Raw genomic sequence first — 14,647 nt, 5'->3', positions numbered from 1 at the left:
TGATATTCCAGTAAGCCTTTTAAAACTGGGTTCTGCTAGATCCAGCATATCATTTGCTTAATTACATCCAGAAAAGCAATAAACTGAATTATATGCAATAAGCCAAATTCTCTTTTATGTGCCACACTTGGGAGAATTTCGAAAATAGTCCAAAAAAGTATTTCCTGTGTTTTGTGCTTCAGATAAGGCACCCACTTGGGAAAGGCTAGCTTTTTAAAGGATCTGAAACTCAGTGGTTGTTCTTGTCTGAGGTTCCTTTAAATAATATGATTGAAGGTATAATGAGCTGATTGAGACCAAGCAGCATTACTCATTGACTACTGTAAAAATTGAATCAGAATCTTACTGTTGCCTTTTGCTTATAGATTACAGGTAGTCCTTTGAAACTATAATACTTTCCCCCCCCCACCCCCACATCATAGATGAACAAGTAAGAACTTGAAGTCGTAGACTATAGGAGCCCAGGGAAGACATAACAGCTTCCCCTCATCCATTTTCTAATGGACCATTTTTACTTAATTAGTTGAGAAGCAGAATAGGCAACAGAATGACCTTTAACCCTGAACTGGTGAAGATGAAGTAGGGACTGATAGCCAGACTCAAGTTTCACAACTAATTTTCCGAGCCTCCCAGCTTTCCCAAATGTGTGTATTTAGATAACACATGAGTTGCTTAGAGCCATGTCCCTCTGACTGGACAGGTGAGGGTAGGGTCCACACAAAACACAGTTTCATTGAAAATGTTGACTCGTAGCCCACTGCCATTAGTTACAGGCATTGGGAAATGTATTTGCTTTCCCAGTGTCTGTCTGTCTGCTCCCCTTCCCCCACTTTCTCTCCCTTCCCTCACCAACGTTACTCTTCCTTAGGCCATTATTTATAGAGGAGTTGGAGACGTTTGAATTACTGCTAGCTAGGGAATGGTTTTACAATCCCTTCTCTTCCTGGATAGTAACATCACAATGATGAAATATAGATGTGCTTGTCCAGGCATCCCAGTGTACAGTTGGTGAAATGAATATTACCCTAGAAGTAGAGATTTTTAGAGCTCTAAATTGTACAGTACATTTCCTACTGAGACTCCCATACACTCCTGTTTTAATTACAATCCCTGAGTTTTAAAACTGTACAGCTATAGAACTGTATTTCTTCCAGTTTAGTGGTTTTATTCAAACAACATACAGAAAAGTAAATTAATTCTAGTCTGCTTATGAAAAATCATAGAACATTAGCACAAAGCAGAAATTTCTTGCGTTGTTGGTCTTTCTTTATAAAACAAACTTCTAATTTCCTTTAAGCTCCTGGGCTCTGGAACTTTGAGTTAGGTTTGCTCATCTCTGCTGGTGGGTTTCCATTAGGGGGCTCCCGAGGGTTTGAGACAGCTTGCCTTAATACCAATAATGCTCGGATGCATTGACTTTCTAACGTTCATCTCGCTCTTCCCTTTTTGTTTTGTTTTATAGAAAAGGTCACGGATCGCCTACAGTGACGAAGTACGGAATGAGCTCCTAGGGGATGATGGGAATTCCTCAGAGAACCAGGTAGAATGCTAATGAGGAAGGCCCGGTGGGTGGCTGGAGGGTGAAGGAGGTCACAGGCACACTGGGCTCTCAAGCTGCTCCCTAACAGTATTAGCAGCAACTCATGTGGAAGCGATACTGTTTAATGCAAAGCTGGAGTCTTAATCAACTTCAAAATGTTTCTTGGAGATCTTACATTTAACCCTTTACCTTGTGATCACTGTCTGCTATCTTTTAAAAACTCTTTTCTTCTCTTTTCTTTATTATTTAGTACTTAAGGAATAACTTGAAACACGCTGTTTGCAGACAAAGCCAAGGTCTTCACCTCAAACACATGTAAGAGGAATAAAAAAGTACATAATGCAGCTTTGATAGGAATGCAGCATAATTAAATCAACACTCGCAGCAAAACAAATGAAAGTAAGCTTTCAAAATTCAGCACAGCTCTGGCTCCTATTGTGTCGCTTCTTAAAAATACATTCACCAAAATGCAAATGGCTAGCACCAGTGTGGGACTTTGTGCACACCCAGGCAGAGGCCTGCCCTGCTTCTGTCGAGTGACCGTGGTGACAGTAGCAGTAGGGTACGCTCTGTGTGCACCTTAGGTTCTGCAGACGGAAAAAAGAGATGATATAATTCCTTCTCAAAGGTTCTTGCAACTTGTCTGCCGTTCCTCATTGGACGGCACAGTCATGTCATGAGTCTAATTAGCATCCTACTACTTTCTTTGAATTAATGCTGCAGACATCATAAGTTCACATAGTTCATATATGATATATACTACTCTTTTAAAAAGTGTTTCAGGACACTTGCTTGGTGTAGAACTGATTTTGAAAAGTCTCACACAACCCTGGGGACTGATGGGTAACAGGGAGCATCATAGGTAAGACCTAAATGTGTTTACTAAGGCAGGTCCTCCAAGGGTTACTTCTCAGCCTACATGAACCACTCACTGGGTAAAACAGAACTGTGATTTGATAGGAAGATGTAGCACATCCGTCCAATATGCTAAAACTTGCAGAATGCACTTCCCACTTCAAGGAGTTTATGTTTACTGATACTAAATTACATACCACCAGCATGTGAGCATTGTAACCTGGGAGGAGGCTGGTGTGACAAAGGCACCCATCCATCCACCAGAAAAAAATGGGAGAATTATTGCCGAGCAGGCCATTTGTTGTGTTCACCTCCTTCACTATTCGGATGGTATCAGCCTGAATTCAGACATCGCTCAGATTTGACTTGCAATTTCAACTTCCCTGACTGAAATGTGAGAGCAGCTGAAGTGAGGTGGGGTGGAAGGAAAGTGAATGGTAATGTCGCGAGGGAGTTTTACTCATAATAGATTAAATAATGTGAGAATGAGAAAATATTTTTTGCCTTTTAAAAGTGGCGTTTGAATTATGCATGCCTCGTTAATGAATGAATCACAGTTTTCTTCTCTAACAACTGTAAAAAAAAAAGGCATTATCTTTTTTGCAAAAGAAAAAACCAAAAAGAAGTGTATCTGTAGCTTCCGTGTAGTTCTTTTGGAAGCTGTGCTTCCCTGTCTGAGCACTGGCTGATGGGGAAGGCACAGGAAGGCGGGGTGCTGTCTAAGCCAGGCTTCCGTTGCACTGATGGTGTAGTTCCCTGACAGCAGCCTTTTTAAAGCTTGTTCACTTCTCTTAATGGACATTTAATACACCTAAAACATTAGCCTTACGTGCATATAAGTATGATTCTTATGCCTAAAGAAACATATTCCACAATAATAGATTTGAGCTCATAGTTTCTGAATCTTTCAAATTATATCTCTGTCACTTTAAAGTGATTATGCAGAGATTTCCCCTGGACTTATATGAATCAAACTTAGAAATTCGGCGAGTGCTCGGGGAGCCGGAAGTTGGCAATGAGTGGCTGTCACTCCAGTAAATGCAGCAGGGCGCTTTACAGTCGTGAGAACATGTAAATGGCAGATTAGGACTCAGGTGAACTTCTCAGCCTAAAATTCAAATGAGGTGTGAAAGTTCAAAGAGATCATGCCAAGCTTTTTGGATAATTTGTTACCATGCAGAGCAGAATTTCCATACCACGATGAAGTCATTAAATCCTGTGTTGAGGCTCTTTGTCATAATGTAGGAATTTAAATGAGCACACCCTTAACCAGTGGCTTCAGATGTTACTTGAAAATAACTTTTATTCTCTATCAGTCTTATTCTGACTCAGCAGTCAAAGCAGAGGGTCTCTCTACAGAAGAGGTTTTAATGGCTCTTCGTATACATTTTTATAGAGCAGAAGCTATGAAGGTTTGTGTTCTGGGTGGGAGGACTACCCACAATCTATATAAGAAACTCTTCTACCCAGAAAGAATTTATGTTCACAAGGATTGTTGACACGCTGGCTTTCAGACATTCTTGTCATATATTTATGATGTACTTTTAATATACACATAAAGCTTGGGTATAAACAAAGTTAGTCATAGTCACTTAAATTAGCATGTATCTGTCAACTAAATATATAGAGTGATCGTAAGGGGAAAAACAAAATAAACAATCAGTAAGTATGACTGCAAACGTGTAAAGTACTGACTTCATCTCCAGTGCCTTGTGCACCCCCTCCATACTGTGGCTTCCTTGTGACTGGCTGGACAAATGTGAATACAGTAGCAATTAGCTCTATCTCTTTGGCATTTATGACCAGTTCTGTTAGACGTCTACAACTGACTGTTGATGCACATGGCTCTGAACTTCTTTCTGGCTGGCTACCAATGACAATAATTTACTTTGGGGTGTATTTCTACTTCAGCCATGATTGGGAATGCCACTGTTTGTACAACTAAGGATTTTTCAAGAGTTTTTTTAATGTCCTCAGTACAATATCCATTTAATTGCATTCAAAATTAACTCCTCTGTGCAATTTCTTTCTGACTCATAGCTATTTCATTCAGTTAAATATACCTCATCCTGGATTTACCAAAAAAGGGGAAGGGGGACAAAATCTGCTTTGCACCCGTAAGTGCTGAGGACCTGGTCCCTGTCTTCCCAAGAATGAGTGTCCTAAGCATTCTTGAGCTGCCCTCCCGTGTGCAGTGTCTCATTTCCTCGAGAGCTGAGCTGGTGGGGCAGTGACACAGCATTGACTCAGAGTGGAAAGCTCAAGAGTTCTGCACTTGATTTCCTTTCCTGAGAACCCTTCTCAAAATAAACAAAACACAGACTGTAGAACAAAACCCTAGACTTTCAGAGTAGAGTATGGAAGTGGTGACAGAATGCTCAGAGTTCTTGCTTTGAACACTAATAGACTCTCTGTTGCCATATGCAAAATTATATTGATCCAGTGACTTTGAGAAGATCCTACAAAGAAGATTTTTAAAATATATAAAGGGTAGAATAGTTCCCAACATGATGAAGTTTTTGTGGCAAAGCAATATTTAACAGATAATGATTGCTTAATTTTTTAATACAAGGTTCTCTTAAGTTCCGATTTGGGCTTGCTGTGCGTAAAGTGTGTCAAACTTCAGCTACAGACCAGGGGGTGAAGTCGGTCAATTTAATTCCGCAAGATCTGAAGAAGGTCGGTATCATTTCATATAGCCCCGGCAGAGCAGATCATTACCAGGCACAAATCTGCTCGTTCGTGCTGGGGGTTTCTAGCAAAATAAATAGACTGTCATCATAAGTTCAGAAAATTGTGTGTTCGACCCACGATAATGTGTAAAGGGCGGTTAATAGAGTTCAGCATTTATTCGTTATCTGTATGCGGACAGAGACGGCAGTGGCGTTATCAGCTTTAAAAAAAATTCGGGAGGTCTGGGAGTCACGTGACGCGCCTCACAACATACACACCAAGGCGCGCGCGCACCCACCCTCGCATGCTCCACAGTGCAGTTTTGATTTTAGTCACAGCAGAAGGCTTAACCACAAGAGATTCCACTGGTTCAAACCAGCGTAAACCAGATTTTTTTTCAGCCCACAAAGGAACAGATTACCTCTTGTATCAAATTCTGCATTCCGGGTGGGGTTGTGGGGAGAAATCTTTGTTTCAAAAAAAAAAAAAAAAAAAAAAGATGTGGATTACCATAAGCCAACATGATGGTTTTGCACACTTTCATGGCGGCTATGATGGAGCTGGGAACTCGATAAATATCCAAATCACTACTTCTAGCGGAGTCTAAGCATTGTTAATTTTCAAAAAGCGACCATCTTTGTTTACTTCAATGCATAACTCTCAGCCTAACCAAAAAAAAAAAAAAAAAAAAAGGAAAGGGGGAAAAAGATGAAGCTTAGAAACCTCCCTCTACCTAGCTTAGCTACAAATCCGGTGTGGAGCTTGAATGCAGCCATGCAGCACAAACAAGATAGAACGTTTTTTTGTTTGGGACCCATTGAAAAAGCAAATGGATAGCATTTTTAAACACCCTTGCTTATGGTAGGGTGGCATGCCCCGATGGACTCTATTGCTGAAGAGTAGTTTTAAACTTTGGCCCCTTAAGTATCATAGTCAACTGAAGAATAGTGTCCCAGAAAGAAAAGAGCCTTGCGATCAATTCCCACATCGTCTCTCTGAGATTTAGTGTTTGCGGTTTTTCTCCCATGATGTTCAAATGGCAAAGAGAAAGATTCCAATATGTGCTAGGCTAGGTATCTTAGTTTAAATTTTAACTTCGTCTAGAGAACAACTTTGTTGCTGTCCATGTGAAAGATGAGACAGTCTACACTGGATATTTGTTGCTTTCCACGTGAAGAAACAAGACAGTCTATACCGGATGGTTGTGGGGAAGGGAATGAGTATATTTAAAAACGATAACTTTTTGTCTGGTCTAAACTATGACATTAAAATTTTGACATTTAAATTTTTGCTAAGTGCAGACTAAGGTGCCATACAATAAATTCTAAACCCTTTCTATAAGGGGTTTATGACAATTTGAATCTCTTCCTTCTAGATTGGAAGTACTTTTCCTATAACAAATGAAATAACAGAATAAGCTGAAATGCATACTTGTCCTCCTTGGATTTGAGACTAAAACAGCATTAAGTGTTGAGAATTCAGGGCTGTGGTAAACATGATACTTTTAGAGAGAATTATAGTGAACCATTCATAGCACATTTCTCCAAAGAAATCATTTAATTTATTGGCCTATATGTGTCAAGTGTTGTAACAGATGTTACAGACACTTGGATGTTTAAAAATTATCAGTTGTAGTCCTGAATGGCTGAGGATGCAAATTTTAAACATAGAATGTGGCTCATAGCCTGTTGTAGCACGGGCTTTTATTCTGTTCATTGTAGAAACTGTGGTAGTAATTTTAACAATGCAGCTATGTTTGTGGTTTAGAATGATGTCAAACACATACCCAGAATGGGCCATATTTATAGATTTCTTAGATTCTTGGTTTCTAGAAGCTTGCTATAATCTGTTACAGTTACGAAAATAGGAAAAGGTAGGGGATTGAAATGTTGCCATAGGAGAACTTACTAACAAAAGAGTGGTTTTTTATTTGATTTAATGAAAATGGACTACAGGACAAACACAATAAGAGGGTTCCTTGCTTTGGTATGTCCCAGTTTGGAAGTTAAGATTACTAGAAAGTAAAGGAAAAAAAGTCAAATAAAAACACACCCAGTGAGTGCTGTATTATTTAAGAAAAACCATGACTCTTGACATTAACTCTTCTGATAGGTACTTTATATATATACTTTGGTTGATTCTCAGCTGAAATAGAGTTAACTCACTGCAGCCTATCATTATAATGGGTGCCAGTAGGGCATTAAGCCAGGAAATAATAGTAGGTTATTTTTATTGTTGTTTTAAATACTTACTGGAGCCAAAGCATGAACTACTGATCATTTTCATTTGTTGGTAAAATCTGAAATCGGTTGTCAAGTCTCCAAATAGAGAAACATCCTGAAATCTTGTATATACAAAGCCTCTCTAATGGTGCATTCTTAGAAGAGAGACGCAGTAAACTTGTTTTCTTTTTTTATAATATAGACTTCTATGAAGTCGTTCCCCTTTATTTCATGATGGTTCTTAGATGTACTTTAAAAGAGAATTTCACACTATTCTCTTTGTTTAATGTGACAGTGTGAGAAAGTGATCTTTATTTGTTCAAAAACCCCTGCATGTAGTCTATGCTTAGGTTCTTTTAATGTGTTTGTCTGTGATTTTTAAATGCTAAACATGTAAACAGATGAATTGTCAATGTTAATTCTGTATCCTGTCACACAACTGATCTTTCTTTCCTGCCATGTCTTCCCTTTTTATCTTTTTTTTTTTTTTTTTTGGTGCATTCATGTTGCAGTTGATAAAATTACGTGAAGAGGTAAGTATTTCCCAGCTTACTTTTTTTTTCTCCTTAGTTCTGCTGTTTCTTATAAAATTTATTTTCTAAATCTGAAGTGGATCTTGTATTCATTTTTCCAGGGAAATGTACACTTGACAAAACTGTTGACTTTATGACTTCAGCAACCTTCTCCTCTGGCGGTCTTCTCCAAACAACTGTCTTCAGTTGTGCTTGTGGGGCGCTGTTCTTCGTTGACATTGAGAGAAAGTTAATATTTGCAAGCCAAAAAAACAAGAAAGGGAGGAATAATAGAGGCAAATCTCAAAACTGTGCAGAGCTTTGTTGTTTGTGAGGCCTTCGGATTTGTTTTATTTGTGTGAGTTTTTTAATGAAGTTAGTATGAGTTCCTTTTTTTTTTTTCCCCCTGATCCTGAGTTACTTTACTGAAAACATCATCCACCCCTAGATTCCAGGGTTCTACATAAGATGCCATGGGAAACATGTGCATTGTCAATGCCCTTGCTCTGGCGCAAGGACGCCTGACAGCAGCAATCTTGCTTGGCTGCTAAGCACTTTCCTTTCTGTAGGAAACAGCCCCCAAATGAGTTCTCCTTTTTCTGAGTGCTGCTCCAGACTCTTTGGGGGCCTGATAAATCCCCGCAGCAGCACCTGCAACTCTGGCCAAATGACTCTGGGTCAAACCCACCAACAATGTTTTGATTCATTTTTCCCAGATAATTTTTATAGAGTAACGCCAAGTTTTGTTTTCCCACAAGGACATAGAATAGTCCTCTTGCTCACGGGAGTCACAGTAGTTTGGTTGAGCACATTGACTGTAGCTTTCCTGGATGGCTCCTCTAGTGGGCTGCTGCTCTGTGGGTGTTGGATATGTTGATTCCGAGGCTTGTGGACTGTGGTTTGAACAATTCTCCTGATTGAAACGCATGAGTGAGTTCCCAGCTTAGCTAAGGTGCTAGTGGCATATAAGCTGGAGGGGGAAGGCGTACCAATAGCCTCTCACACTTTGGTTTTATTTTTTTCCTTTTCAACATGGAAGTATATGTATATATGTATATACTAAATCAGTATAATTAGTTACACTGTTGATTCCTCTGAATGAGTGAGTGGTGACACAAACATTTTTCCCTGAGAGGTGGACAGTCTGTTTTGTGTATTTAGATATCCCTACCCTTTGCTGAGGAATCTGAATGTTCAAATGTTGAAATGAACAGTAGATTTGAATGCATGGACACACATGCACACACATATACGAACCCACATGCACATATACCACATTCAAAGAACCTCCACAAAGCTCTTGATACTGAATGGACAGTGATCTGATGGACAAAATTCCTGTGCTTTATAATAACAAGTATAATTCTGGCCAGATTGTTGTCATGCTGTGGTGCAGGATCAGAGGAATTGTTAATTCTAAAAGCTGAAAATCATGTCCCCATCTCTTTTGTAATATATCATTGCTTGATAATTTTTCTCTGGTTTTTCTATGTCAACAGCTGTGTATGTTTCAGTAACATGGTTGATGTTTCTGAAACTGTTTTGTGGCAGAATTATTATCAGGAGAATTAGATCATTTGGGTGATAGAATGACAATCTCAGGAATAGTATTGTCTGTGTCTTTGATTTGTTTGCAACACAAATATTTATGGATTAGGTGATCCACTGAGCTTGAATGGAGATTTCTCAGAAGGGCTCTTTTCCTAGTCAGGATTTATTCGTGCTCATACAGTGAATGTTACCCCAATTTTTAACTTGCACCTCTTCTAAGGAGACAGGCACCTATCTGTTCCAAAATACAGCGTTTTGTTGTGTTTGGAAACACAATGTGCCGTCCTTCTCCCGATGCACTGTTCAGGGAGTGCTTGGAGGCAGGGTGGTAGTGCAGAGGGAGCCGATCTGGCGTTGGCTGTGCCGAGCTGTCGGAATCCCGCAGCCCCATCTTTCCCTTTGCGCAGCTCCTCACACAAGCTGAGCTCCATCTGAAGCTCCTGCACAACTTCACTCACCTGCTTTGAAAAGGGCCAAGAAGAGGGTGAGAGAATGAGTTTGGGGTGGAGTGTGGGGCACGTTGAAAGCCTCTGCGCACTGCACTGCAGCTGCTTTCATTGAAACCGCGGAGGCAGTGGACAGCAGAGGGAACAATGTAACAACGAGGCTGTTACAAGAACTTGATTTTAGTTTGACTTTAGTGAAGAAGTTTCAAAATACGAAGGAAACCCTTCTGGGAAGCTGCCCGTGAACTGATCATTCTCTTGGGTGCAGATTTTCTCGGGGGGTGGGAGGGGGTGGGGGGGACGGGGGGTGGGGACGACTCTCCAGAAGAAGCAGTCACAGTTCAGCATGTGCAGCGTTTAATGTTCACTTGGACATTCGGCTTCCCGAGTAGCTCTAGAGTCTCCCACATTGTCCCACATTTAAACACTTTATTCTGCACCTGTTAAGCTTGTGTGCTTCCGTCATATATAAGCATAGAGGAAGAGACAACTCCAGTATAGCCTATGTTTTTTTTTTTTTTTAATCTCTATTAAGCTAAATGTCTTCTTTGAATTTAGGATTTCATACAACATGAAAATAAGCCCCAAATTGTCTTCATCCGGACTAAAATTCATAGTTACTCTTGCTTTCTCAGATCAGATTGGTATTTTTTTAGAGGGTCACCAATTTGAAGTCCTTTGTTTGGGTAGAAGACAATACTCAGAGGAGGGAAGCAGTTTTTACCCCCAGAGCCGGTATATAAGGAGAATCAGAATTAAAGACATCGTTCCTGGGCAAGCTTTGGTGCTATTAAGTTCTGTTTAGAAATGGTCGTGCCGGACACAGAGCGCTGTTGCTCCTTTCTCTGTGGCAGCCTTCAGTGAGTTTGCTTTTCGTGACCTAAGACGCTTTTTCTCCCTTCCTCCATTTTATTTATTTCGTTTATTTTCTAGAAGGAGGGGCAGTATTTCTCTTCATTTCTGCACTGTATATTAGACAACTCTATTAATTATTATAGAATGCTCTTGCTGCTTCCTGACCTTCACATCAGGTCTTGTCTCTCTGTTCTAAAAGCATTGTTTTAATGATTCTCCCCCAACCCTTCCCCCAAAAAATTTTTCAAGGAAAGCTTTGATGTGGCTTTAGCTGCCTCTAACGTCTGGCCGCATCTCAGATGTGTCACCTGTGCCGGGAGGGAATAAGGAAATCACGTTTTGAATGGTAATGATAACATACTAATCACTTCCTTTCTTTGAAGATGGAAGCGAGATATTCTGTCAGCATCCCTGGCTGCTAGAGCTTGGAGGCACTGGTCTAGGTGTATTAGCTTAAGTGTGCATGTCAATACAGCTTGCATCTCCAAGATCCATGGGGGCTCATTAGAGCAAGGTAGATCATTTCACTCGACAGTCACTCAGATAATGCATGTGGCACCTCCTTTTTTATTATTATTGGAAAGCATTGCTTCAGTTTTAAGTGACATCTGTCAACAACACAAAGTTATATAGTTATGGTTGCATGTTTTTCTTTCTCTTTGACCAGACACCAAAATTGATTTGAGGGCAAGAGATACTAATTTATGCAAATACATATACACATTAAGCTGCCCACAACCAAATATACAGGAGCACATATTCATGTGTTTTTAGGTGTCTAAACATACGTATATGTGTACTACATGCATATACCATTCATTCCTAGTCATGGCTAGCCTGTGAATCTGTTTTGGTAATGTGAATATATATCTGCTATGAGATCAAAACATTTATAAAGTCTCAATGTAGAAAGGAAAGTTTAGAATATTGGGGAAGTTCTCTAATTTGCTCATGAGATATAATATGAAAGAGTTGTATATAATTTTATTTCAAAGAGTTGATTGTGATTTTAGTTCACAAAGCACTATGTGTTAGCAGTTCACTTTAACCTAGTGTCGTAAATTTGGGGATAAATTAGCAGTTATCGCCATACCATATAAATCCTGTGTATTTCCTGTTTTCTGGTGGTTGTCCTGTGTTGTCTTTGAGCTGGAAGTGCTGTTTAGCATTCTGTTTCAGTAGCGTTATTGTTCCATGTGCCATCTTGCTACACATCCAAAGTAAGAAGCATTCTCTTAAAAATAAGAAGTTCTTGTTTAAAAATTATGATTTGCAGAAATCAAAGGACCAAGTAGGTGTTGGAAATTACTGCATTTTATAAAACTAAACACAAATAGGGACCACAGCACCGTGTGTCTCATCTGTGTTAAAATTGGAAAGATCCAGTTGGCTCTGCTCTTCCTGCATTTCTCAGTGGTGTGGAGTAAGATTTGTTGTGTCCACTCACAACAAGGGGCTCCTTAAAAAAAACAAACCACCACCAACAACAACAAATAAGTGGATGATCCATGCATGTTTGATTAGAAATCTATCCATTGTTGTGGTTCCTCTGATGAACTACCTGCTAAAATTTAACTGTAATGGATTGTGGACACCCCCCCCCCCATTTTGGATATACAAAGGCATTATTTTTTAAAAAGGCAAAAAAGAACCTTATAGCAGCCATCCGTCTGACTCCCCCTTCGTTTCAGAGGGCACATCTGCTGGATAACACGGAGAGGCTGGAAAGGTCATCGCGGAGACTAGAGGCTGGGTACCAGATAGCAGTGGAGACCGGTAAGAATTCTGAAAGTGAGCAAATTGTCTTGCTTATGCACAGCAGTCTTCACAACACATGACATTTCAGCGGAACTTCAAAGGAGCAGCAGAGACAGCAGCCCGAGATGTGGTTTACATATTGGGGAGACAATTGGGAGCTTATTTGCGCTTATCTTTTTTCAAGTTAAAAGGCATGACATCTCCTGAAAACCTTCCTGAGGTTTGAAAGTCTACATCTGAAAGCAGACGGGATACTTTGTCTAAATTCTACATTTGTCTTAATGTGCAGTTACACGTTGTCAGTTTACCCACCCGCAAGGATGGCGAGTGCACCATGCAGCCTGGCTTGTTTGTGACTTGGGTTTTCGTCACATATGTAAAAATTAACATTTTAATCAGTCTAAATGGTAGGAACTGGGAACAAAGACATAATGATCCCTAGTTTGCTTGTTTTACTCTGTGTTGGAAATGGCTCCTTTAATGACCCTTTTTTATAAAAGGCACAAACAGAACCTCTAACAAGGTATGAAATTATCTATAAAACAACAAAGCCTATATTCACGATTATCTTATTACCATTGGTTTATACTATTCAAACTTTTGGGTTGAATTGACAATAGTCACATTTCAAAGAAGACCATCCTAATTTTTCTAAGATTAGTCTAGTCAAAATAGACAGGTCTTTTTTTGTGTGAACATTGCATGCAGTGAGTATTTTTAAACAGCAAGGTATCATTATTAATACCTTGATATTTACTAGTTTCTTATTATTTTGGCTATCCTTTTTGTTTTCTAAGCTATAAATTATAAATAATGTATTTTAATAGTTTGAAGTGTTCTTGCATACCATATAAACAACAAAAATATGTGATTAACAATTTTCCTGAAAAAAATTAACTTAGTGTTACCACAACACCACTTTTTTGAAGAGTGGGTATAATGAAAGTGTTCCTAAGTACTTTCTTTTATGAATGGACAGTGTGCTTGCCCTGGCCTTGTGGCTATGCTGGATTGGTTGGTTTATGTGCTACGCTCTAAAGAGCCCAATAAGGTGATTGTACATTATAGGTGATGAGGAAGCTGAAGAAGACCATCAACCTCTGAACTTTTAACAGTATGGGCTGCTGCTTTCCTTTGGTTATTGTCAGGCTGACTCTCTGCCCTGATGGGGCTCCTTTAGTCTTGCTCAATCAAGAGCAGACTCTTGGGGAGGATATGACGAGTTGAAGGAGCCACATTCCAATCCTCACTCCTGTTTCTGTGACTCTGATTGAATTATCTCTCCTCCCCCCAAGACTGTTCATTCTTCAATAAAATAGAAGTAAATTACACATCTGAAAATTCTTAACATAATAACATACATTACGTTAAGGTATTTTATGTGCTGTAAAATACATATATAAATGTACATATTATTGTGTGGCCATTTAGTGATACATAATAATGGAAAATATTTTTATTGTGTTTGAACATTTGTATATTTTAAAGGAATATAAAAGGGTGTACAATTCTTGGGAACTGTGGCACTATCTCTATTGAACTTTATATTCATTTAAGAAGGACCTCCTTGCCAAGCATCCATTGATGAGCCTCCATGGGCTTGGCTTGGGCTTAAGCATAGAGATTGCCTTGCTGTGTCAGTGATCTCAGGGTCTTGGATGACGGGGCCCTATGTGGGTATCTCAGCCTCTCACTTCACTATCCATGTGGTTCTTTTCCAAAACTGGAAGGTCATCAAAGATGGTGGCCTATAGAAGACCATGCATTGATCATGATTGTAAGGTAGCGTGGGAGTTGATAATTATTTCTTTTGATGTACAAAATGTATATATTGACAACACAATGGTAGTCTATCAGATTATGTGTATATCTCACCTAAAGCTTGGGAACTTCAGGCAGACTACAGAATTAGGTCTGGGTGGAGGAATACAAATGAGAATTGGGACAGATGCAGTCCAGACTGTGCTTGGTCAAGTATTAACTTGCTAATTCATTTACTTGGATACATTTGAAAGTGGGTGGGAAAAGAGAAGTGACTTCCGGTTTCTACAGGGTACTGTGACAGGTACCGTGGTACTGGCGCTTCCTGAGTCCCCGCCAGCCCTCACTGCAGTCAGTCAGTCAGTCAGCTGTCCTCACCAGCCCTCACTGCAGTCAGTCAGTCAGCTGTCCTCACCAGCCCTCACTGCAGTCAGTCAGTCAGCTGTCCTCACCAGCCCTCACTGCAGTCAGTCA

General features: G+C 39.7%; 1 protein-coding gene across 8 annotated transcripts in view; it reads left to right on the top strand.

The window, feature by feature from the left end:
• The window catches only part of Vti1a (vesicle transport through interaction with t-SNAREs 1A), a 318,865-nt gene that overhangs the window by 69,848 nt on the left and 234,370 nt on the right, over positions 1 to 14,647 (top strand). For 5 of the 8 annotated variants that reach the window (XM_028875085.2, XM_028875089.2, XM_037206049.1 and 2 more), the window contains exons 4-6: positions 1,463 to 1,540; positions 7,803 to 7,823; positions 12,346 to 12,430. In XM_028875085.2, the coding sequence (XP_028730918.1) occupies positions 1,463 to 1,540; positions 7,803 to 7,823; positions 12,346 to 12,430 (184 nt within the window). The remainder of the gene's footprint in view (positions 1 to 1,462; positions 1,541 to 7,802; positions 7,824 to 12,345; positions 12,431 to 14,647) is intronic. The other 3 variants (XM_028875086.1, XM_028875090.1, XM_037206054.1) reach the window with 1 other exon arrangement.

The sequence above is a fragment of the Peromyscus leucopus genome, chromosome 1 (assembly GCF_004664715.2).
Source record: "Peromyscus leucopus breed LL Stock chromosome 1, UCI_PerLeu_2.1, whole genome shotgun sequence".
Classification (NCBI taxonomy): Eukaryota; Metazoa; Chordata; class Mammalia; order Rodentia; family Cricetidae; genus Peromyscus; species Peromyscus leucopus.
This window is presented reverse-complemented; position numbering and strand designations above follow the sequence as displayed.